At 58.9% G+C, this 24,531-nt stretch overlaps 3 protein-coding genes across 3 annotated transcripts; 2 read left to right on the forward strand and 1 right to left on the reverse strand.

The window, feature by feature from the left end:
- Nucleotides 1-2,896: 2,896 nt before the first annotated feature.
- VOLCADRAFT_61948 (uncharacterized protein) lies at nt 2,897-6,727 on the forward strand (the record flags this gene model as incomplete). The annotated part of the gene is made up of 8 exons (XM_002952002.1): nt 2,897-3,070; nt 3,307-3,358; nt 4,022-4,128; nt 4,397-4,490; nt 4,842-4,980; nt 5,239-5,321; nt 5,792-5,988; nt 6,548-6,727. Coding segments are annotated over 8 exons (1,026 nt in total), but the record flags the coding sequence as incomplete, so codon positions are not given.
- Nucleotides 6,728-10,655: 3,928 nt separating this feature from the next.
- VOLCADRAFT_121048 (uncharacterized protein) lies at nt 10,656-14,121 on the forward strand (the record flags this gene model as incomplete). The annotated part of the gene is made up of 6 exons (XM_002952003.1): nt 10,656-10,842; nt 10,917-11,141; nt 11,376-11,490; nt 11,769-12,686; nt 12,738-12,938; nt 13,544-14,121. Exons 1-6 carry the CDS (start codon nt 10,672-10,674, stop codon nt 14,119-14,121), a joined length of 2,208 nt encoding a protein of 735 aa, XP_002952049.1. The 5' UTR covers nt 10,656-10,671.
- A 501-nt stretch (nt 14,122-14,622) lies between these two features.
- VOLCADRAFT_75266 (uncharacterized protein) lies at nt 14,623-17,821 on the reverse strand. Its single transcript, XM_002952083.1, has 6 exons — nt 17,531-17,821; nt 17,093-17,299; nt 16,649-16,765; nt 15,991-16,277; nt 15,517-15,755; nt 14,623-15,236 (listed from the first exon to the last, which is right to left on the reverse strand). The coding sequence occupies exons 1-6, from the start codon at nt 17,729-17,731 to the stop codon at nt 15,106-15,108; spliced, it is 1,182 nt and encodes a 393-aa protein (XP_002952129.1). The 5' UTR covers nt 17,732-17,821; the 3' UTR covers nt 14,623-15,105.
- Between the last annotated feature and the right edge of the window lie 6,710 nt (nt 17,822-24,531).

Below are 24,531 nucleotides of genomic sequence, written 5' to 3' on the forward strand. Positions count from 1 at the left end.
CGTGTATGTATATGTATGTGTGTGTGTATGACTGACGGTGGGGTTAGGGCCTATTGAAGGAAGGCACGGCCAGATTGATCGTTTCTGTTGAAGCCCCTAGGTGCGCTAGGTGCGGCCACGGCTCGTCCTGGTTCTCGTAGAATGTGCATTGAGACACAGCTGCCTCGCCTGCTTAGTGTTGGAGGACGGCAAATTTGCGATTCAGGCACATACATACATACATACATACATACATACATACATACATACATACATACATACATACATACATACATACATATATATACATACATACATACATATATATACATACATACATACATACGCATCCGGGGTTCCATGCCGCATCCGTTTGTGTGACCCAAATGCCATCTGGGTCGCGGTGCATCCAACCTGCCACCAACCCAACCCCTGCAGGCTGCGTTCCAGCTCCCCTCCCCCCCCCGCCAATGCCAACTCTCCGGCATTAACCCTTCACATCCCGGCAAGGGGGGGGGTAAGGACCCACTGCCCCCCCACCCCCAACCCCAACCCCAACCCCGCATGCCGCCTCCCGCGGTGAGACCCAAATCGCAGATGCATCGGGCCCTCCTGGACTTCCACCACAACCAACAAAACCACCGCCAGCAACAGCAACAGATAACCGCCACGCGCACCGGCAGCGGCGGCATGCGCACCGGGTCAGACGAGCCGCCGTTTGACGTTGCCGCCGCCGCAGCAGCAGGCGGCCAGTCCTCGGCTGGCCAGTGGGGCGCGGCGGCACCGTTGCGACCCGCGGGAGGGCCCCCTGCGGCGGCAGCAGCGGCGACAACGACGGGTCCGGCCCGCCCTATCCTCCGGCCGCCTGCGCCGCCCGCACATCAACAGCCGCCGCCACAGCAGCCACCGGCGGCGGTTGGGGCCCCGCTGGGCGGCCCCGCACCCGCACCCGCACCCGCACCTGGCGTTCATGGGCCCCAGGTGCAACAGCAGCCACCAGGTAGATGGCCTGCGTGTGTATGCATGTATGTGTGTGTGTGTCGGCGTAAGCAGGGGCGCAACTGGGGGGGAGGGCCCTATGGTACCGCACCTGGAAAACCCACCCCGGCTGCCCGCATTCCCTCGTCCCTCACATTCATGCAAGACGCAACGCACGCTAGCGGCCACACTGCAATTTCACATCATCACATCAGACAGGTCAGCAAGTGCAGCATTACAGCTGCATAACCCTTAGGACCGCTCTCAGCGACATACGGAGCAGGTGGGGAAGCTTAGCGGTGCACAACGGGGCGTGTGTGTCGCTCTGGGTGTGCATGTGCATGTTCACTAGTACTTCTTCCTCCTACTCCTAACGCCAGTGAGGGGGATCATCCTGTTCCCATCGTCGTAACCCCCATACCCCATTTTGAACTGTACTGCACTGTACTGCACTGTACTACACTGTGACTTGCACTGGGTGACTTGCACAGAGGGGGCCCCACGGTGGCAAACTGGTGGTCAAGGGTCCGGGGACAACGGCGGCGGCAGTGGTGCCGGCGGCGGCGGCGGCGGCGGCGGCGGGTCGTCCCGTTGGGCCGCAGGGAAGCGACCTGCCGCCATGGACCCGGGGCAGCTGAACGAAGAAGACTTCGGGGGGAGGGCCCCAGCGGGCGGCCCCGGCAGCGGCCCCGGCCCCGGCGGCGGCGGAGGTTTCCGCACGGCTCGCGCCCAGTTGGTGGCGGACAGCGTGCGCAAGGGCCAGGCGCCGCCAACNGTTTTCCAACCAGGTAAGTACGACAACGTGTATACTACGCAAAATGTGTACGACAGAACAATAGCAGTAACGGCGGGGTAATCATTGTCGGAGCGCAGCGGGGCGGTGCGCAGTGCCAGGCCATCACGGACCTCCGGGCGGGCGGGGGGGGAGAACAGGAAAGATAGGGGGGTTATCTGGGGAATGTGGGCAAGTAGTAGCAGGTGTAGGAACGGATAAGCGAGATGAACATGATAAACATCCAACGGACAGACAGACAGACAGACGGATATACGGGACGGCAACTGGAGGCACCTCTCCTCGCGGCCCGGGGCCCTGTTGCGCGGTGGCGACCCATTTTTTTATCATACTCAGGCACCCAGGACGGGCCTTATGCGGCCACATAAAAAGCAGCAGACGGGTGGTGGTGGCGGTGGCGGCGGCAGTGGCGGCGGCGGCAACTCCAGTGTACGGGGATTCGTACCGCCGTTCGTGGCTCGGGGCATCGAGGGACCGCCGGCGGCAGGTGGCGGTGCCGGCGATGGAGATGTGGACAGTCCGTATCCCCCCCGGTTGTTGGAGATGTTGGCGGAGCGCAACCTGCTGTGTGAGCGCAACCGGCTTCTGCGGGGAAGGGCGGGCGGGAGGGGGGGAATGGGTGGGAGAGGGGGGGGAGGTGTTTTGATGTGGAGGTAGGGGCCCCGGGAGAAAGAGCTGCGGGCGTTGCAGGATGTGAACGAAGGAAGGAATGGATGGATGCATGGATGGATGGATGGATGGATGAGGCGAAAAGGACCCACCAGGAGCGCGGGAAACGTAGGGGAAAGCACTAGGCCTGTGCTCCGTCCCTCCATCCCTCCCCCCCCTCCTTTCTCGCCGCTACCTGCGACTACACAAGCAATGACATTTCGGTGGTGATATCCATATGACCTGAGTGTGAGTGTGAGTGTGAGCTTCCGGAGTAGCATCCTTTAGGAGGGGCAGTGACACCATCTCGCTTTGACTCGTACGGCAGCTAGCGTGTGTGTTTTGGACGCGCATGTCGGCGGCGCAGTTTCCCTTTCTTGTTTCTTCTTGCATCATCATTGCCATCATCAACACCGCTTATAACTCACTCCCCCCCCACCACCACACACACACGCACACACGGCCCCCTTTGCAGCGTACGGCCCTGAGGGCAATGTGGTGGTTCCGGAGCCCCTTGCCAAGCTCGACCCCAAGATCATCGACAACGTCTTCAACGAGGTGTTGGACCGCTCCGCCGCCATCGGGTGGGGGGATATCGCGGGGCAGGAGGCGGCCAAGAGGCTGGTGCAGGAGATGGTGGTCTGGCCCATGATGAACCCGCAGCTGTTCAGGGTGGGAGGGGGGAAGGAATGGGGATGGCGGGGAGGGGTGGCGGGAGGGGGGGGGAGTGTGGGGGTAAGGGTGCGGGGGAGGGTTGGGGGGAGGGTGGGGGCGGAGGTAGGTGCTTGAAGGAGGGTTATACCACACACTCCCACACTGCTTCCGAGTGCCTTCCGTGTATCAGTTAGAGGAACTTATATGCACTCTCACACATACTCACACGTGTCTATCTGTGTGTATGTCTACAGGGCGCTCGGGCCCCCCCTCGGGGGTTGCTGCTGTTCGGCCCACCTGGCACGGGTGCGGGGTTGGGGTGGGGGGGGGGATGAGGAAGGTGTGTGTGGGTGTGTGGGTGGATTGAGGGGGAGGAGCGAGGGGGGATTGCTTCACAAAGGGCGATGAAACGCCGGGATGACGTTGGTTGTCAGGATCAGTAAGCAACGACCTGCTACAACACGACCTGCTATAAAGTCATTGGGTTCCTCAGTGTTACACTCCCATGTCGCATATCCCCCCGCTGGGGGAGGGGAGGACATGCGTTTCAGGAACTTCAACCAGTCGCTGTTCAACTGTCGTTGCTATCAACCCCCAACCGACTGTCAACTACCAACTGAGACTCCTCCCACTCACACCAGCCGTTGCGATTGCGAAAGGAAAGGGGGTTACCTCACCTCACCTCACCTCACCCCACCCCACCTCACCTCACCCACTCACCCGAGGGTGTGGCAAGGGGGCTACCTAACACGCACCCAGGACCTGCCATGCGGCCGTGCACGACCAACAACTTAGGCAGCTCCAAAAGAGGCTAAAATGCGGTGGTATCAGTTCGCACTGAAGTCCTCTCCCAACCTCCCAACCTCCTTCCCACCCGTGACCCGCGACCTCACCAAAGAGGAAAGCCCCCCAGCCAACCCCCCCCCTCCCCCCTCCCCCCTCCCCTTTCCCGCCTCCGTGGACGCGCAGGCAAGACCCTGATTGGCAAGGCCGTTGCCGCCAACATCTCCGCCACCTTCTTCTCCATCTCCGCCTCCTCACTCACCAGCAAGTGGATCGGCGAGGGGGAGAAGATGGTGGGGGGGAGGGGGAGAAGGGAAGGGGAGGGGAGGGGAGGGGATCCTGTTATATTAGCGTCCCCACCCTCGATGCCGCCGTCATCGCCTCCGCCACTCCTTACCCGCACCTCCATCCCCCGGGGTTGGTCCGCTTTGGACCGGACCATGTCTGCCTGTCTGTCGGTTTGTCTGTCGGCCATTGATTCCTTCTTATGCTTCCTTTGCTCGAGCATCATCATGGAGTTCGACCCCCCCCTTTGTCCCGGTTTCCCTCCCCCTTTTCCAGGTCCGAGCTCTGTTCGCCCTGGCGGGGTGTCTGCAGCCCTCAGTAATATTCATTGACGAAATAGACTCGCTGCTATCGGCTAGGAAGGCAGAGGGTGCGGGTTTGGGGAGGAGGGGAGGGGAGGGGAAGGGCGAGGGGGGAGGAGAGGGTTTGGAAACTGGGGGGAATTGCGAACGAGCGCCTTCAGCAACAGTAGCAGTAGTAGCAGCAGCAGCAGTAGCAATCCGGGGCATAGGCGGCCGTCAGCGGTGCCCTTCACACGCTCAGGATATGAGAGGGAAGAAGAGGGGGACGTATGTATGTATGTATCTCCCGCTTGCCAACATATGTATCGCTTCTTGCGATAATTCCGTTCGCTTTCACAGGCAGCAATAACCCCCTTCCCGCCAGTGGTTCGTTTTGTCCCCCTTTCCCCACCACCACCACCCCAACCCCCCGCCCCAAGGCGAGCACGAGGCCAGTCGGCGTCTGAAGACGGAAATGTTGGTTCAGATGGACGGGTGCGACCCTGGCAGCGGGGAGCGGAGGGTGCTGGTCATTGGAGCCACCAATCGGCCCGAAGAGCTGGATGAAGCCGCGAGGAGGTTAGGGGGAGGGGGGGCCGCTGCGGTGGTGGGGGTGGAGTGGGGTGTGTACGTGTGTGTGTGTGTGTGTGGTCTACAGACTTCAGGGGAGGGGGGGTGGGAAATTGCCACAGCGCAATCACCCCGGGGCTCTGTCCCACTCCTCTTCTTCATTTCAACACACCCAACACACCCATCCCCGTGCCCACCCTGTGTGCGTAACCCGCCATACGCCCGTGCCTCCCGCCCTGCCCACCCCGCTCCCCCCCCCCTTTGAAGGCGGATGCCCAAGCAGCTGTACATCCCGCTGCCCTGTGCCGCGGCCCGGCACCAGATGTTGATGAATGCGTTCAGGCAGGGCTGTAAGTGGGGCCGGAGGAATCGAGGGGTGGGATGGCGGGGGAAAGTGGGCATCTGTGTGTGTGTGTGTGTATTGGGGGCGGGGAAAGCAGAGGGGAGTTGGGAAGAACGACAATTGCGCATCTAAAACACGTCGCCTGAGTCGTGTGGTTGGCAACGGGAGGGGGAGGGGGAGGGGTACCGCAAAGTGCCGTTTCTGGGGACGCTATAAAACACACACGTACTGCTGAACTCTTTTTCCTGGTAACTTTTCCTCACCTACCACTACCCTTTTCCTCCACCCCCCTGAACCCCCACTTAGCATTCTGCATATGATTTCCCTTCACCCCAAGCAAATAACCCCCCCTCCCCCCTCCATCTCCCGTGTAACCGCTCGACATACCCCCAACCCAAACGTCCTCCCCCCTCCCCCCTCCCCCCTCCCCCCAATACACACACACACACACACGCGCGCGCGCGCTTTGGCGCGCAGCTGAGGTATCCACCAGCCTCAGTGAGGCTGACCTGGCCAAGATTGTGGATCGTACGGCAGGCTACAGTGGCAGCGACATGAAGAACCTGATCCAAGAGGCGTGTCAGGGCCCCGTCCGGGATTTGTTTCGGAGCCGAGGTAACGTCACCAACGTCACTCCAGGGGACCTGCGACCCGTACAACTGAGGGACTTCCAGGTGTGGGTGCCGTACGGAGGGGAGTCTGTCCTGGTGGTTTTAGGGAATGAGGGTTGCGGGGGAGAGGGGGGCGTCTGAGACGGTAGGGGTGTCCGGGTTGGTTGGGGAGTTGTGTGGGGGGGGAGAGAGGGGGGGAAGGTGCAAAACCACAGACGATTAAAGCAGGTACGGGAGATAGATGTGGGGGTTGGGGGTAATAAGGTTATAGGTTTTAACACCAGACTTTGGTTCCCCTTCTTCCCCTAAAGGGGAAGAAAACGAACACACACACACACACACACAAAACACACAACGGACTTTTCCCTCCATCTCTCTCGCTACCTGCCGTATTTTCCATGCATTCCATATCGCGGTGACGTCATCGACCAGAGGGAATCCCCTCGTTGTCCCTTCAGCACAGCTATGTGGGACGACTCCGCCCCGACCAGCTTCAGATCATATAGCCGGCTCTGACTGCCGTACCACCTACTGGCCTGTTCTACCTTGGCTCGCTTGACTTCCGCTAACAACGTAACTGTTACAAACAACATAACTGACGTTACCGAACCCCTAACGGCAGATGGCTAGCAAGGCGCAGAAGCGCACCGTGTCCGACGCGGAAGTCGAGCGGTACGAGAAGTACGACAGCCAGTTCGGCGCCAAGTATGTGGACGAGCAGGGGGCTGGGGGCCCGGGGTGCGGTGGGGGAGGTGGGGGCCCCGCGGGTGGTGAGGATGACGCAGCGGATGACGGTTGGTAGCTAGTAAGAGAAATTGGCAGGGGAGGGAGGATGGGGCGAGAGAGGTGAGATGAGATGACCGAGAGAGGTGGTTTGGGTGGCTAGATGGCGGGTAGAGAGAGAGAGAGAGTGTGTGTGTGTGTGTGTGTGTGTGTGTGTGTATGTATAACTGCACGATGAGTTCAGGCACGCGGAAGGGCGTTGAAGGAGTTGAGGAGGAGAGGGGACGGGGAGGTGAGGGGTGTTGTGTATCGCGCTGAGGGAAGCGGAGGACGTCGGGAGGGGGTGGGCCCGTGGGGAGATGAGGCGATCTCCAGGGGGGGTGCACGGAACATACCCGGTGCTCACTCAGAGCTGTACAACCGGAGTAGCTATTCCGCCTAACAAGATAGAGCTGGGTTTTTTGTGTGTGTGTGTGTGCGTGTGCGTGTGTGTGTGTGTGTGTGTGTATAAGGATAAGATGTCTAGAGTCTCGCGCGGTAATCCCACAACAGACTCACATGCTCCACAGGGTGTGGAGGATACGCGCAGGGGGAGCGAGCGGGGGAGAGGTGTGGGTCTTAGGCACCGTTCTCCTCTTCTCTTCGGGAAGAGTGCGGCGCACCCTCTGCCTTTTTTTTCTATTTCTTGTTACTTCGACAGGCGGCAGGAGAGACTTAAGCAAGCTAGTACTCACATGCAAGAAATTCCGCTTGGTGGTAGAGGGCAACAGCCTTGTGTGGCGACTAATGTACGATACCTTGCTAAGCAAGCGCATCAAGGAGCTGCCGCCACAAGAGCAGGTGCCGTTATACGAACATGTACACATGTGTACATGTATGTACATCTGTTGGATAATATTGATAGATCCTGGCCCCTAGATAGCAGGCAGATGGAAGCAGACACATAGTTACAAGTTACAAGTTCCGCACACACGTGCGGGTGTGTCCGTAAAAGCCTGAGGGGGGGAGCCATGGACGTTATGTTGGTATTGATGCGGGTATTGACGAGGGAGGCCATCATCATCCTGCCTCGTCCGCGCCTCGTGAAGCGCCTCAGCGCGACGTGCCAAATTTCCGAGAGGTACCTGGCCAATGCCAGGGGTGGCGCCTCAGTCATAATGGTGCGCATGCTGCGCCCCTTACAGACTAGGTCACCATCATACTTAGCTCGTATGCTCTTGTAATGTAATGTAATGTAATGTTACAGAGTGGGAGGCTTCTGGGAAGCTTTATCACATTGTCAGTTCTACGATCACTTATCACCTTATAGCACCTTAGCTCGTATGCTCTTGTAATCGGGACATTCATCGAAACATGCAACTCATCTTCAACCGCTCCACAGTCACAAAGCCTGCAGGTACGCGCGGTGCGCTCACGCCCATTAGGCCTAGTAACCTCTTAACTCCCAACAGCCTAACCGAAAACGCATGAGGACATGATGTAGTCACGATGGGGCATGGTCACTTTAGTGTGCTCCAACCAATCGAGACGCGCACCCCTTAGGCGGGGCCGCTCCCATCCAGTTCATATAGCGACAAGCCTTGGCTCCGGTAATCCCTATGGGGAAAACGCGGGGGTTCACCCAAGGTATTCGGGCACTCCCACCGTGCATCAAGCCGCTTGGCAAATACCTTAAGAATGCTCTCAACTGGCAATTTAAGGGTGGCGTAGTACGCTATAAGATCATTACCGCGCGTATTAGGGGGGGGTTCCACTCCTAAGCTAGTAAAAAAGGCTAGTACCTTGCTTGTCCAACACTCAGGGACGCCCCCAAGTGCCAACTCCAGGTCAGCGACAAATGCCCGGTGACACAGCGTTCCCGGCCTCTTAACCACAGAGTTCCAAAACCTAAGTACAAGATTGGTCCAATGGAACTGGAGCGGCCTCTGTGACAGCTCGCGGTATAGGGAAGCCGTAGTCGGGCTCCTCGCCCCAACTGCAGATCGCATGTATGCACGCTGCTCCTGGACCATGGGATTAGTCATAGCACCTTCAAAATTCACATTTATGAAGTCAGGTCCCCAAACTTGCACTCCATAAGAAAACACCGGTATAACTAGTGTATTGCAGGGAGACATACATGTGTACGGGTTCAAATCCGCCTGCCGACTTCTCGGGCGTTTGTGAAGCGTTGAAATGGGATGTGGCCCCCCATCTTATGGACGGTGTAGGACGTGATAATATCAACTTGCGAGCTGACCAGGAACTAAGTTGAGGCGCCGCTGATCCGCTAAATTTGGTTGGATGCTGGTGGTGAGTTGCTGAACCCAACCCAACGAATACATTTTGAAGTCGGATGGGGTGAACGGATTAGGTTGCCCCTCTAGTAGGGGAGAGCAGGGAACTGCCTCGGGAAAGGGGGCCGCTGGTGAAGCTTAACCACCACCCTGTAACGACATACATACATAGCTTGGGGGTGGTAATTTTCTTATCTCGACACAGGGTGCTGAGCCCAAACGTGGCCCGCCTCCCTGCTGTGAGTAGTTGCTTGGTACATGCTGAGAACTGCACTCCTGGGCCATAGTGAAACCCGAGATACCGTGCCGTCTCGTTCCCGGTCAGCAACCACAACCCCACCCCACCTAGCCGGTACTCAGCTCCCATAAGCCGCTTCCGCTCACGTGTAGCGCCCCCAAAAGTGAAGGACCTCGCACTTGGCGGCATTCGCGGCCTTACCCGTCGCTTTGCAGTAGGCTTCGAGTAGCCCCAGAAGGCATTCTGCTCAATCGTGCCCTGTCGCATATACACAGACAGTCAAGGTTTTGGAACACATGGAATACCGGAAAGACCACATACCTCGATCAATGTGGGATTTGAACCCGCTGAAGCCCCCATGGGGCGGACCGGGGGGCCTCCATGTCGTACGATGGGTTACCCACCCAGACGCAGACACAAGCACCGACACAGGCATCACTGCATCACACGACCTTTCCCGCCGTCTTCCATCATCCTGGGCTTTCCCTTCTTGCTCCGTGGGTAGGGCTGTCCCTCCCCTCCCCGCTCCAAAGGCTTTCCCTTCTTGCCCCGCACCAAGTGCTTTCCCTTCTTGCCCCGCACAAAAGGCTTTCCCTTCTTGCCCCGCACCAAGTGGTTTCACTTCACGCCTCGCATCACTTCTGAACGCATCACAGGCGAAAAGGGGTGACTCCGTACATGTGCCTGGGCCAGAAATATGTCCCGAGTCGAAAGAGTTGCGCGCCGGGTTTCAGACTTGGATACCCATATGCGTACATGCATATCAATGCATGCCTTCCCAATGCCCAGGTTATATGAAGCTTTTGGCCCCAAATAGGCTCACTTGACGTCCCGGTGGATCCACCCTTGCCGCCGAGGCGTAAATATTTTCGCGACGTCGATCAGCCAGCCCAGAACATGGAAAAATGTGTATTTGGGGACTTCACGCTAAACCTTGCCAGTGAACCACCCTGCGGCGATGAGCGGAACTGTCCTACTACAGAGGGTTGCGCTTCCTGCCTGTCATCGCCAGGGTTCCTGTCGCAGGAACCATCGCCTAGGCCAATCAACCGAATACAAGGTATTTATAATGCTTTCTTATTTACCGCAATGCCTGGGGCATACTTCCATCAATTCCAACACTGTGACAATCGCGTACGCCAGCTCTGTGTATCCTCCAGCCCAGGGAAATTTAGCCGCAGTTTTACTAGTCCATAGGCAGTAACGATAACTCTGCAGAAAAATCGGCCACACAACCGCAACGAGATGCAAAGTTTAAAGTTACCGATGGTAATTCTAAGATACTCCACGTTTTGACCGCTTCCATCAAATGTACCCACATAACAGATAAACAGATTGACGGCATCCTGGGCAACGTGCGCACCGCAAGCAACGTCGGGAGAAGGTACGGGATGGGGTTCCGTACGGAATAGGAGTGCTTGTCGAAAACCATCTCCCGACGTTCATACGTCCGCTTGTAACCTGACTTCACATGGGAGGTGTGTGCCTTTGCAGCGTTTTTTTAAAAAAATGAACGCGATACTCCTATCTCGCGGGCAGCCACCGCGAACACCTAGCCTTCTTGCATTTAGCGACTATCGTGAAGCAGAGCAAGCTAATGGTGCCAAGCATTCTTCCGTAACTGCGAACGGCGTTCTTCTGGAGTACGAGACGTTGGAGTTGCGTGTACACCCGCCAAACGTGAGTATGTGATGGAGCGAAATCGGATGGAGGTTTGGTGATGAACCAAATATAGCGTTTCCCCTGTATTACAGGTCAATATTGACAACGAGACTTATGCTGACCGGACTCTTATCACTCTTGACTCTGCGAACCGGCCAGGGACTTTGGTTGAGGTTGTACAGCTACTCACAGAGCTTGGGTTGTGTGTCATTAAAGCTCGCATCTCTTCAGATGGAGGCTGGTTTGTCGATGAATTTTCTGTCACTGATGCCGGAAAGAAGGTCACAAATGAACGCAAGCTGCGAGCCATACGAAAGGTACTTTACCACGTGAACATGCATCATGGTTGATGTCGTGTCAGGTTGGGAGCACTTTCAGGGGTCTGTACGGCGAAGGGTATGTTCCAAACAGAGCTCCTCTATGCATCATATTTGTCTGCACCTCCAAGTCCCTCTGTCCCTTGCATGCTTTGCTCTGCTTAAGGTCCAAATCGACCCCCACAGACACACGCACATGCACACACTCCCTTCTGCGTGTGCCCAACGTGACAGGTTCTATCCGTTGATGCAGACCCGGGGTCTGATAACGAAAGTGGAGTCGATAGTGCGTTTGAGGAGGCTTCCCAGTGCTCGACACTCTTTGAACTAGCAGGCAACGACCGCATTGGTGCGTGCTCCTCCTGATTTGCCATCCACCCAGTCCATCCATGGTAGCGGAGAAGACTGGGAGCTGGGTACCAGATGCTGGCGTGTGCCTGCACGAAGGGCTTCACGGAATGCCGGTGGTGCGCGGACCGTCTCTCTTATTTTCGGGCATTCAGGAGCAGCACCACAGCAGCAAGCAACCACCCTTGCAGCCGGCGGGATCTCAGCCGTCGCCCTCCTTTCCCAACCGTACCTGCACCAACCTGGCCCTGCGTTAACCCTTGCCCTCCGCCGCCCCAGGCCTCCTAGCAGACGTGATTGAGCTTCTTAAAATTAACGGCTGCGAGGTCCGGAGCGCGGCGGTTTGGACGCATAACCTGCGCTGTGCCTTCGTTATTAGCGTATTGGACTGCTCTACGGGGCTGCCAATCAAGGACAACATCAAGCTGGCGCGGCTCCGGCAGCTGTTGCTTAACATGATGCACACACCAGGGGACGTCGCCGAATCTGTCGTTAACGTGTCCAACACCAAGGGCCTCATCCACTACGAGCGACGGCTCCACCAGTTGCTGCTGCGGGAGGAGGAGGCCCAGTGGAGACGCCAGACCGGCCTAGCTGCACGGTATGAGCAGGATATCGCGGAGCTGCATGCACTGCAGGAGCGGCGCTGGGCGGGCACACATGGTCCCGGGGCAGCTGGTGCCGCGGGCCCAGGGCCCGGCTCTGCAGCAGCAGGAGCTGCTGCTTCTGCTGCCTCAGGCTTTCAGCGCACCGCCAATATCGGGGGCCGACCCCATCCCCCACCGCTACAGCCCTTCTACTCGACGTGGCTTCCATCACTACCCTCACCTGGCTCAGGAGGTGCATCCACTGGTGCCTCGCTTGGGGCACCACCGTCCCCAAAGGAAGGGAGTGCAGTTTCAGTGGGCTCAGCAGTCGCCGCGGCCGCAGCTGCAGCCAACGTTGCTGTTGCAACGGGATCGCCAAAGGTGGGGAGTCCCGATGGCAGCACGCATGGTGGAGCAAGCGCAAGCTGCGCCACTTCATCTGCGGATGCCCAGACTGGCGTCACGGGGCCAAATGGCGTGCCTATATCGAGCGCATCAGAGGCCGCTTCGGGGACGGACGCATCTGGGAACAACGGGAAAGCAAACGGGTCTGCTCCTTGCACGGGCACAACAACAACGGGCTCTGGATCTGGCTCTTTGGCATTGGCTGGTGTAAATGGCGCCAGCGGGGTGTGTGAGAACCGCTCCACATCGCCCACAGATGTGTTGACCCCAGCTGCGACGCTGGCGGCACCGCCTTCACCCTCACCACCGGTCGCGCCGCCGGCTTCGTCCGCCCAAAAGCCTGAAGTCTTTGTTCAGCACTCGAAACAACGGGACTACTGGATGGTCAACATACGGTGCCGGGACCGGCAGAAGCTGTTGTTTGACACTGTCTGCACACTTGCGGATCTGAACTATGGTGCGTTGCTGCGTGCCGGGCAGCAGTTGCTAGCTTTAAAAGTCCTGTAATTTGCTGTGTAATACCGGAAGCACCGGAATATTGTGCAACAGCTCGAGGCGCCACAAGGATGGGCGGCACAGATGCCTGAGAAGATAACGCTCCCCCCGCTTACCGTGTGTCAATATGCATAGCAGATATTATGAAACGTCAGGTGGTTTATATCTCAGCGTGATGAATAGGGTGTGCCGGTACCCTTGCTGTACCTGTACCCTCGCTCTTGCGACACAACCATGTATTTAACTACATAATCCTTGCAAGGAGGTGACGCCAGCAAGTATCACCTTACTGCAAGGATTATGTAGTTCCGGAAGGCCAGTCACGATTGCATGGCATACCGGCAGCAGTGCGTGCCGGTGTCCGCGGCCCTGTGGGTCCTCCACAGGCAGTGGATTGCGTGTGATAGCATCAGCACGCACACTCCGAGGGCCAGATCGCCACAGGCGCTCATAACGTACTTTGCCTTTGCTTGTGAGACCTGCCAGAACTTGGGAGCATCGGCATGATTGTTGCAATGCTTGCTCCCCCTTTTGCATGTCCCGTTTCCCTCGACCCAATTACTGCAGACGTCTACCATGGCGCTGTGGACTGCGAGCTGGATCGTGACAAGGCCGGTGCGAAAGTCAGCATCGCAGTGCAGACTTTCTACATGCGACCCCGGTATGGCGACGCGTACTGGGACCCGCGCAAGGCGGCCAAACTCAAGTACATGCTCGAATGTGCCATCCAGAGGCGGCAGCCGCAGGGCACCAAAGTGCATATCCAGGGGGCACCAAGTAGCGGGTCCGGAGGCTCCGGAGGCGCGCCAGCAGCCGACCTGCCGGCGCTGACGGCAGTATGGCGCAAGTTTGGGTTATGCATCACTCGTGCTAAGGTGCGCGCACTGGCGGGAAGTGCTGGTGAGCACACATTTTACCTGGTGGATAACTTCGGCCGCCCGCCAGCGGAAGCTGTGGTTCAACAGGCCTGTCAGCAGATTGGCGGTGTGCGGCTTGCTCGGCCAGACGTGAGCGGACCAGTCCAGGGCGGCACCTCTGCACCAGGACCAGCGGCGGCCATGAAGTTTGCCTTCACAGTGCTGACTCGGCCAAGCTGGTCGGCGAACCAAGGCAGCCCTTCGAGTAGCATTCCAGACTCCATTTAGAGCAAGACATCGGAGGGGACACATTGTTTTTGCATATAGTGGGTCTCTAGCGCCCAGGAGGGTGCAGTGACGTCATACCCAAAAGTATTGTTGCTTAATTCAGCATGCCAGCAGGTGGTGCTCTGCACTTGTACTGGTAGCCGTGGCAGGATTTGGCATGCAAAGGTTTTTGCTCCGGGACGCGAGGGTGTGTCCTAAAGTGCTTGCAAGTATTAATTTTTGGGGCGAATGATAAATGACTTCCATCCAATTACTGCGTATGCGCGTGTGTATATTCTTTAGTCTGCATACTTGTCTGCTTAGGCGCATCAGTATGTGATCAGCGTCTACGATCGCATCTTCGACTTTTTCCAACTGAAGTAACGAATTTAAGATTTGGCGACGATTAATACAGATTCGTGATCTGGTGTCTTGACGGCTGCTACTGCCCTTTGTATTGTGGGCTTATTAATTTGCCGCCACTACTGACGCCATATATGTTGTAAGTGGTTACGTGACGTATGAGAATTCAACATGATTACATGGTTAGATGTCCCAGTCGGCCCTTCGCTCAACCTTGTAAGAAGTTATACTCAACACAGTCCTAAAAGTCGAAAACAAATCCGCTGCAGACGGGCTATATCACTCCTTTCTACACTAAGCACACTTTGCAGCGCACCGTCGCCTGCAAGATACTAGCTACCGCGACTCGACGATACATAGTAAACACACGATTTTCACAATGCCTACATCCACACGGCTTGATCCTATATTTTTGGTGAAGGCTGTGGGCTACTTGGAAAAGACATTGGAACAAAACGTCCCATAGTTCTACAATTTGATCAACGTGACCTAACAACAGTGTATAGGGCAAACACTGCGCTCCTGCCCGGTGAACATGCCTTTTGAACTGTACACAAGCTGATCCTTCCATCCTTGCATGCATATCCACAGCACATCCATGCGTATCTCTCCCAGGCATCCAGCCATGTTTGCCAGGACACATCACCCGAAACCAAAGCCCACGTTGCCCTCGTGTACGGCCACCTTGAGCCGCTCAACCAGCTGCTCCTTGCTTTCGTACTCAGGCAGGTCCAGCTGGTTAAAGCACGTGTGAGCCGAGGGCAGCCTTGAACCTGCGGAAGAGACGAAAGCCACAATTATTATCCATTAAAACTAGGTTGAATGTAGCATTCTTGCTGGCAACCGCTGGCAACCGCCCAACTAAATCTCCATGAAACGCTGCTGTGTGGCAGATTGGCAGATTGGCAAAAGCCCGGACTAGTCATGGGCACTTGAACGCTACTATCTGCTATATTGCGCCTTTTTCAGATAGTCGCAACATTCAATAACCCTTAGCCCACAAAGTAAGCCTACAGCGTACGCTACCCATTTACAAGACAAGACTGCACTTACCATCGCCATAAGCCTTATGGATCTGGAACTTCTGCGGCCCGCTGATGCCCTGCAGCGCCTTGAAGCCCTCCAGCGGAACTTTCGATGTGCCCGTCACAAATTGCACCAGCTGGGCGCGTTCCTGCTTGTCCATCTCACCGACCGCCTCCCAGAACCAGCGGACCACGGGAGACGTGGCGCTATACCCGCTGTACTCTGTGCTGGCACGCAGGTCGTCTACATCGATATCCGGCAGGCCACTGCAATTCGGCAGGGAGGTGGGCATTTCAAAGGACAGAAGTAAGGTCCATGTCGGAATATATAGCGAAAATACCCAATGGCGCACGGCCTAGAAGTGAGAAGTGACAAGGGCCCATTTAGCCAGAAGTAAACCGAATACCTGAACCTTCAAACTTCAATCCTGCCCATGCTATGGCCGCCCAAAGTGCAGAAACACCTTCATTATCTTAATTGCAACATCGACACGGCTCTCACCTGATCAGCAACTCCAGCTCGTGGTCATTGAATATGGCGATTAGGTGGCGTGGCACCAGCTGCCAGAAGCCCTCCAGGAAGGCATTGATCTGGGCCGTAATGGATGTGGTCATGCGGTGGCGAGCCACTAGGTTGACGTACTCGCGTTTATTGGACTCTGTCACGCGAATATCCTTGCCGCCTGGCACCAGCTCCACTGTCTCTTTGCGCCCAAAGAAATCCGTTTCGGCAGTGAAGGTCAGGTCCAGAACGTCGGTAATGTCGTTCGACAGCATCCACGCCAGCGCCTGCGGACGTGCGTTTGCACAAATGGCCACACGGGTGCGAAGCGGGGCAAACGGGGAAAGGAAGGATGACGACCGCTAGCGGCAAGACCAATCGTCGGCAGCCAAGAGGTCATACCAATGCATTTATCCGTGGATCCTTCCAAAGAGACCGTGATTAAAGACAACCACATTATTCGGCGCGAGGAGTGAAAGAGGACTGCTGCGTACAGGCTGTGGCATCTAAAGTAATGACCACGCTGGGTGCTTATTACGCCATGGCGACACATGGACTTCCACGGCATCTAAGGCCCGTTGGGCGAACAACACTCCTCGTCCCCCAGACCACCGGGATATGGCCCTCTACCTATAACCTCGTTGAGATAGGCACACACCTTGTAGTACTCAGGGTCCACGGCCTCGAGGTCCACGTGCGTCAGCGGCGACCCAAGCAGGTGCTTATAGAAGGAACGGGTAAAGTATGCATCGATGAGCTGCCCGTCGTACAAAGCCTGATGGTCATTCACGGCGGGTAAAGCACATGCCTCACAAGGAAAACAGGATGAACAGAATAGACTAACTGGCCGGATACAAAATTCAAACGCGACTTAGGCGTCCGCGTTACTGAGGGCTGTGTGCCACGCAGGATGCACATCCAGCTAAAGATGCCGTGGAAGGCCCCTCGCTGAGGTTATCCGTAATTGACATTCAGACGTGTGGGGTTTTAGGTAACCACGGGACTCAAAAAACTATAACATTATCCATATTGAAGCTCGCCATGAGCAAGAAGCGAATGCTACGTGCACTTGACCTCGCCTTCCTGGATGCACCTGCCTCACCTTTCCCACGACGCGCCCCACGAAGCGGAAGTAGTCCAGGTGGGAAATACCGCGGTCGTTCTGCACGTGGCTGTTCGGGTTGGGCTGGAAAGTGGAGCCGCCATCCGGCACTGCCACGAACAGCGCCAGGTTGGGGTTGAACATTTCGCGGGCCATCACCTGGTACCACTCGCGAGTTACGCCACCCGCATCGATGCCCTCCTCGCCCTGAACAGCCCAGATAGGTAAGCGTCAATTATATTGGGCAGGATGCCTTGGTCGCGAGCAGCCACAACCGGTTACGGAGATAAAAACAACGTAACTATGCAAGTGACGCTTGACGCAGCCCTGTACACTCAACAAACAAGCGAAGTTGAAAACCCTAAGTAATCACCGGTTGTACAACAATAACATTTAAGGAAAGCACCTCGTGTTATTACATGAACGCCGGGGCCTCACCTGAAATGTGACATTCAGCTTGAGCTTCATTTCCTCCGCCGGCCTGCCACGCAGCTGGTAGAAGCTATCCTCAAAGACGTGCTCGCGGCGCACCGCTAGCCGCAGGGAGCCATACGGCCGCTCGTTGTCAGGCGTCGCGCGAACCTTACTCCGGAACCAGGCGCGCTTGTTATCGAAATCGATCAGGCGTGGCACCAGCATCAGCGGCGACAGCGAACCTTCAAGCAACGTCGGCGCTCGGCGCAGGTAGGCGTTGAGCAGCCGACGGTGGCGCTCCGCAAAGCGTAGGAATGGCGCCACCCGTTCCTCCTCCCGCTGCTGAGCCGTGGCAGTGATACCGGCGCTGTTGGATGCACTGCCGGTACCGCCGCTGCCCGCTGCAGCGGCAGCAGCACCTGAAACAATGTTCGCCACAGGTGGTAGCGATCCACTGGCGCCGCGGCTACCACTGTGTAGCAAAGGCACTGGCGGCGGGCCCGGCGAGGCACCGCGAGCTGAAGCAGCTGCGGCGCCGCTGACGTCCCCGAACGAATGTGGTGCTTGCGCCGCGTCGCGGCTTTGTCCTCCAACCGTAGCCTCCGCACCGCCAGTGGCGGTCGTTCCAGCTCCAGTTACCCCGCTGACGGCTGCTGGAATGGCATCGCGCAGTGCGCACATGACAAAGAAGGCTTCCACCAGCGGCAGCACTTGCCCAGCCCCGGGCGGAAGGGACCGTGAAGAGGTCCCGGCGGACGCTGCCGCTGCAGCTGCCGCCGCCGCCGCTGCTGCAGTGGCCACGGCATTGCTGCCCTGAGCAGCCTGTAATGGGTCCTCGGCACCGGCTGGCGGGCCTGCATCGCCCGCGGCGGCAGCAGCGGCACTGCTACCACCAACGCTTTGCGCCGCAGCTCCCGGTCCCCGCGCCATTGAATCCTCAATAGCCGTTATGCAGGACGATAGCGCCGCCCACAAGGGCTCCAGATGTGTGGCTGCAGTCGCCACCGCATTCCGTACCTCTCCCGGCAGCGCGGCGAAAGCCTCCCTTGCCTCAGCCCGGTAGTTCTTGGGGGGTGGCGCGGAGGTACTCGAGCTAGGACCCGCCGCCGCTGCCGCCGCTTCCGCATCCTCATCGCTGCCAGCGGCAGTGTTGGGCGGCAGCAGTAGCTGCTGCATCTTCGGGTCGGGCAGCGAACGAAAGCCCTGCAGCGCTCGTAGCAGGCGCAGCACGTGGCCGCCTTGTGTGGCCATGCCTGTGATGACGGCGCTGTCAGCATCCGAAACACCGTGTTGTGCACCACGTACCAGGAGCTCAGTAACACTGCTGCCGACACGGCATAGCTCCGTGGTCGTTTGGCCTAGGAGCGGCACAGCGTGCGCCTGCGGTGCTGCACAGGCCAGGCCCTGGAGCACGCCCGCTACGCGCACGTAAGCAGCATCAGTCAGCCCCGGCCGCGCCAGCAGCAGTGGTACCTGGCGCACCAGCGATGCTGGAAGAGACTCCATGGACGCGCACAGCTCGTCAGCGCGCCGCCGGCACGGCAGTGTCGCCAGCTCTGCGCGAGTCTCAGCGGGTAGCTGCATTGGTGCCGGTGGCTCTGCTGCAGCGGCTGCGCCACTCAGTCCTGACGCTGCTGTTCCAGCGGGCGCAGCCGCGCCTGAAGCTGCCGGCTCGCCGCCAGCCGGCTGCGTGGGTTGCGTGGATCCCTCAGCAGGTGCAGCTGCCGCCGATGGTCGCTCCGTCTCCATCGCCACACTTCCACCGGCAGCGTCTACAGCAGCCGCCACCGCAGGCGCGGGCAAGGCAGCGACCTTCCGGGCCTGCTCGGCTGCCGCAGTCCATGCCTCCACCTCCTGCTGCCGGAGCTCGCCCACACGCGCGAGTGCCATCCCGAGCAGCAGGTCTGCCAGCCTCAGAGACAAGTCCAGCGTCACGTTGCCGCGCTGCTGGTTCGATGGTCGACCAAGCGTCGCCAGCAGCAGCTCTAGGACCGTTGGGCCTGCCGCCTGGGCCTGCGCTGTAGCCGAAGCTGCGGCTTGCACCGGCTGGGCCAACCCTTTGCCCTTGTTGTCCATGACTTGGGCCGGCGCTGCAGCGGCGCTCTCTGCTTGCAGCTTTAGGGTCGGCCGGAGGTAAAGTAGAAGCGTCGAGACCTTGGTGGAGTTGCGGCTCAGGAAAATGAGCGTCTCCAGTGCGCGACGCAGCTGGGGATCGCTCGGCGTGTCAGCGATGGCTGGCGACGATGCCTCAACGCCAGTAGCGGTCTCAGACACCGCACCTGCCGCCGCGCTCGGCTCCCCAGTTCCCCTGCCCGCCGCAGCAGTCACCTGCAGCGTGCACATGTATCCGTCCAAGCGTCCGTAAGCGACTGGTGAGGATATAGCCGCGCAACGAGCAATGAGAGTGATAAAAAGTGTCGACAAATGCCCCAAGTAGGTACTTATATGGTGTGTTGCGTGCCGCGCTCCTTCAGCAGCCTCACACACGCCGTTGCCTGTGATGCAGCTGGTAACATGCAATGAACTGCCAGGGCTGTGCAGCTCCTGTCCAGGCATTAACACTGATCCACTACACTCATCCACCTGACCAGGTCAACATTGGATCCTCAGACGCAAATCCATTCTAAAGCACCCACCAACGTTTTCCCATGATGATGAACACCATGATGATGAACACCATGATGATGAACACCACACACCACAATTGCCAACCTTCCCACTTGTTTTCTCTGGTAAGAGACACTTTTAGGGACCTTACCTCTTCAACTTCCATATCCGCCGCGCCGCTACCGCCCTGTCCCTCGCCCTGTGACGCCGCCGGTACCGCCTGACGCATCATGTCCAGTAGCATGGCCAGCAGCGCTCGCCGTGTAGATGCATGTGCGCACAGGTTGCTGAGCACACGCTGCAGTGGCGCCCGTGCCTGCTGCAGCGAGCCACTGCGCAGCAGCCCCACCAGTGCATGCAGCTCATGTTCGTCCAGCAACGGCGGTCCGTCCAAGGCCTGCAAGGGAGCGCCAAACAAAAGCGAACACCGACATCGGCCGGATGGAGGAGAAAAAAGAGCCGAGGAGACAAAGACATGGACAAGACGAAAATGCTTTATAGCTTAGCTGCAGTAGTCCCTGCAGATGGTGACCGCCATCCAGCCTCAGGCAACAAGGAGAGGTGTGTTACCCGTGCAGCAAAATCCATTTGTGAATTTCAGAACCCTTGCAGAGAGGTAGTTCACTGCTATCCAGTCAGTAAGGGATCCCACCTGGTCGGCGTCGTCCGTTGCCTTCCCGCTGCCCTTCCTGGCCGCCGCCTCCACATCCCCCGCGGCGCCGCGCTGTGCTCCCGCAGGGACCATCCGTGAAGCCGCCAGGCGGTTGGCCATCGGCTCTCCACCGTACAGCCCCGGCACCGGCACCCGGACGCGCATCGTTGCTGCCTGCGCAGCCGGCGGCTCCGCTGCGGCCGCTGCCGCTGCCGCCATGGCTTGGTTGCGCTGGTAACGACTGCGCAGCGCCAGGGCTTCCGCCCGCAGCGCCGGCGGCAGCGTGGCGAGTAGCGCCTCGTCGCTCGTCAACAGCACCTCCTCGCGTACGTCCGGAGGGAAGGTTGCCAGCAATGACGCCAGATCCATATCCGCAGGTCCGGGCCCCGTTACTGCTGCCGCGGCACTGCGGCGGCGCTCCTCCTCGCGGCGGCGGCGCTCCTGCTCCGCTCGCTGTGTGGGTACAAGCAGCGCCACCGCCAACAAGAGAACGGTTACCTTTTGGAGCTCTGTTCCGCGCCTGCTGTGCCGCTAAACCCAAAACTTTCACCCCACAAAGGCAGAATGGATGCCAACAGTTGGTTTTATCTCAACGTAACGTCGCCACGGGGCGATGAACATCCCGATGGGAACATGCCAAAACGGCAAAAAAGAGGCCTGACCGCCACAGAGAGGCCCTATTTTGCAGCTCGGCAATCCCCAAACCCTACGTACGCTGAATTACGCCGCGCTGCGTAGGACGCACCTGCTGTGCCAGTACCTCCTGCCTCAAATCCTCGGGAAGGGCCGCCAGGAACTCCGGGTCCACGCCGTCCTCATCCACCGCCATGGCATCCCCGGCCCTGCCTGTCGCTGCCTCGGCACCCGCAGCATCGCCACCCGAAGCACCAACTGTGTCCGCCGGCTGCGCTGCTGCGGCACCGCCCGCAGCACCGGCCTCTGTTAAACCGGCTGCCGCGCTGCCAGGCGTGGACGGGGTGTCACCAGCTGCCGCCGACTGCGGCTGTTCCTGCGCCGGTGCCGGTGCCGCTGCGCCGGAGGTGGGTGCTGGCACCGTAGCAGGAGGCTGCTGCTGGGGCTCGTCTTCCAGTACGGCACCATGCATTAGCAGAACTTCATCGCGAAGGTCCTCTGGCAGAGCCGCCAAGAACGCCAGGTCAATCCCTGTTGGCACATGCACCAAATATCAAATGCGCGGTGGTCATCATACACACTGCCAGCTGACGCATATGACAGTGCCGATCCCGACAACAGGACGGCATTCAAACTATTTGACCACAGTGCCGATTTGCAGCAGCGGGAAACCCAGATGACTCCGTACAGGGCCAAGCACGTCGCATGCCTACCTGCTGCCAACGCTGCGCGCCGTAGCCGCGCATCAAGGGAGTTTCCTTGCCCATCCTCGTCAGCCGCAGCCGCTGTGGCCCCCGCGCCTGCGTCACCTGAGCTGCCAGCACCTCCCGTCGAGACGAGCGCCGGGTCTGCAACCGCCGTCGCTGCCGCTGCCGTGCCCGCGCTAGCCACGTCTGCACTCATGGGATCCGATGCGGCGGCCTGGCCCATCTCGGACGATGTCGGCTCAGCCGGATGGATGTTTCCCGTCCCCGCGCTGGACGGAGGCTCAGCTGCCGGCTGCGTCGCAACCGCGCCAGCACCGTGCGCACTGGAAGGCTCCACACCCACATCCTCCATTTCAGTATCGTTATCCTCTGGTTGAGGTGGAGGCGCACTTGCGTCCATGGACGCTGCTGCAGCTGTGCTAGATGGTGAGCGGACTGGCTGCGCCTCCGGTGTCGCCGCCGGCATCGCTAACGACGACTGCATCTGCGATGCCGTCGCCGCCGAACCAGTTGCCCCTTGAACGGGAGCTGCCTCCGGAGCCTGCGGCGGTGATACGTCTGCTGTCGCTGTCAGCGCCGCCGCTAATGCCTCAGATACCAAGCCTAAGTCCAATCGCGCCGCTGCGGGTCGGCTGCCCGCTGGCCTTGCTGCAGGCCGCGGCACGGGCGTGCTAGTGGCAGCGGCCGCGGCGGCCGGAGGATGCTGCGCAGCCGCTGCCGCGCCCTCGGTGTCGACAGAGGGCGCGGCCGCAGGCTGCTGCTCCGGCGCTCCCGCAATCGCACCTGTCAGTTCTGCTGTCGGCGCGGTCAGCTCCGTCCCAGCCGCCGCGCCTTGTTGCTGCTGTGACGGAGGAGGTTGCCTTGTAGCTTGTAGTGGCGGCATGATGACGGCGTTCTCGCCTCGCATTAGGGCCTCTTGTAGGGCCATGGCCCGCTCCGTGACATATCGAAGATCGTCCTCCCAACCGCCTCCTTGTTGCTGACCTGGCCCAGGTGCCACTGCCGTCATTGCCAGCCGCCGTTGGGGCGCACCAACCCCGGCTGGTGCCGCTCCCGTTCCTGCTGGCCCCTCACCCGTGTTGCCTTGCGCGGGCTGCTGCGGCTGCTGACTCCGCATCAAGAAGATCAGCTGCGACTCCAGCGAACCTGTTGCAGGGCCATTCGGGACTTAATCACGAGGATGGGGCCATTAAAGTTTCAATCGGGGCAGACAAAACTCAGACAAAATTCAGACAAAATGCATGTCAACGCCACTGCATTCCATACCGAAACAATATTAGCAAGCAAAAACTCACGTCTGGTCGGCACTTCCAAGCAAAGACAACTGGTTACGGGCCCATCCTCAACGTCCCCCACCCCTCACGGTTATCCTTCGTGCATCATGCACACGACATGGCCACCACGAACGCAGCACGTCACCATACCCTGCTAACTTGCGCCGTTTGTACATCGCAAATCGCTTGTCGCAGATCGGACTTGAACAGGATGTAAATAAGCCGTACCCCACAACCTGCGCACTACGGGACACTGGCCCACGCCACACGGACGAACCACCTACGTGCGTCAATGGCCGTGTCCACACCCGCCCGCGGTTCTTCTCGCACGCCGCGGCCTATCCCTGGACCCCCGGGATATGGGGGCTCGCCCAGGGCACGCGCCAGATCGTCCATGCCAGTAAAGCCGCGGGATACGAAGGGGTGCGCGATGGGTGGCTGTGCCGCACCACCGAAGCCAAATGCACCGCCGTTGGCATTAATATTACCTCCCAGCATCGCTGCGTCCATTAGCGTAGCGTCGATCATACTCTGGATGGCGGCCAGCATCTGCTGCGGGGGCGTGTTGGGGCCTGCAATGCGACCGGGCAACCGTGCGGCCGTACCCAAGGCGCAAGGCACAGCAAGTCATGCACAGAAAGCGACAGCACAGTGCAATTTGTAGGTGAGGGGGAATGGCGAGTGACGTTTTCGAGATGGCGAACGGTCGCAGATTGTCACAATAGCACTCAAGGATTGCGCCGGATAACCATCACCTCGCATATTACGACTTTATGGGCAGTACTTGGCGTGCTGTAAGCAATCAGGGAAACACAAAGGCATGGTCACACAACCAGCACAGTCAAATTCAGCAGGTATTATCCGAACATGCTACAGCGTATGCAGTCTACTCTCAAACCCATCCCCGCTTGCCTGGCATAGACATGATGGCATTTCCCTGGCCTGCCGCACCCAGGCCGCCTGGCTGCGTGACACCCAGCGGTAGGGAATTAGACGCTGCCAGCGCCACAGACGCCGTAGGTGTGGCGCTGTTCCCACCGCTTCGACCCAGCAGCAGCCGGTGCTGTGTGGGCATGAGCGTGGTCGCCAGGTTCAGCAGCTGGGCGGGGTCGATAACGCCCTGCACACCGGCAACAGCACCACTGCCAACAC

The sequence above is a fragment of the Volvox carteri genome, assembly GCF_000143455.1.
Source record: "Volvox carteri f. nagariensis unplaced genomic scaffold VOLCAscaffold_27, whole genome shotgun sequence".
Lineage (NCBI taxonomy): Eukaryota > Viridiplantae > Chlorophyta > Chlorophyceae > Chlamydomonadales > Volvocaceae > Volvox > Volvox carteri.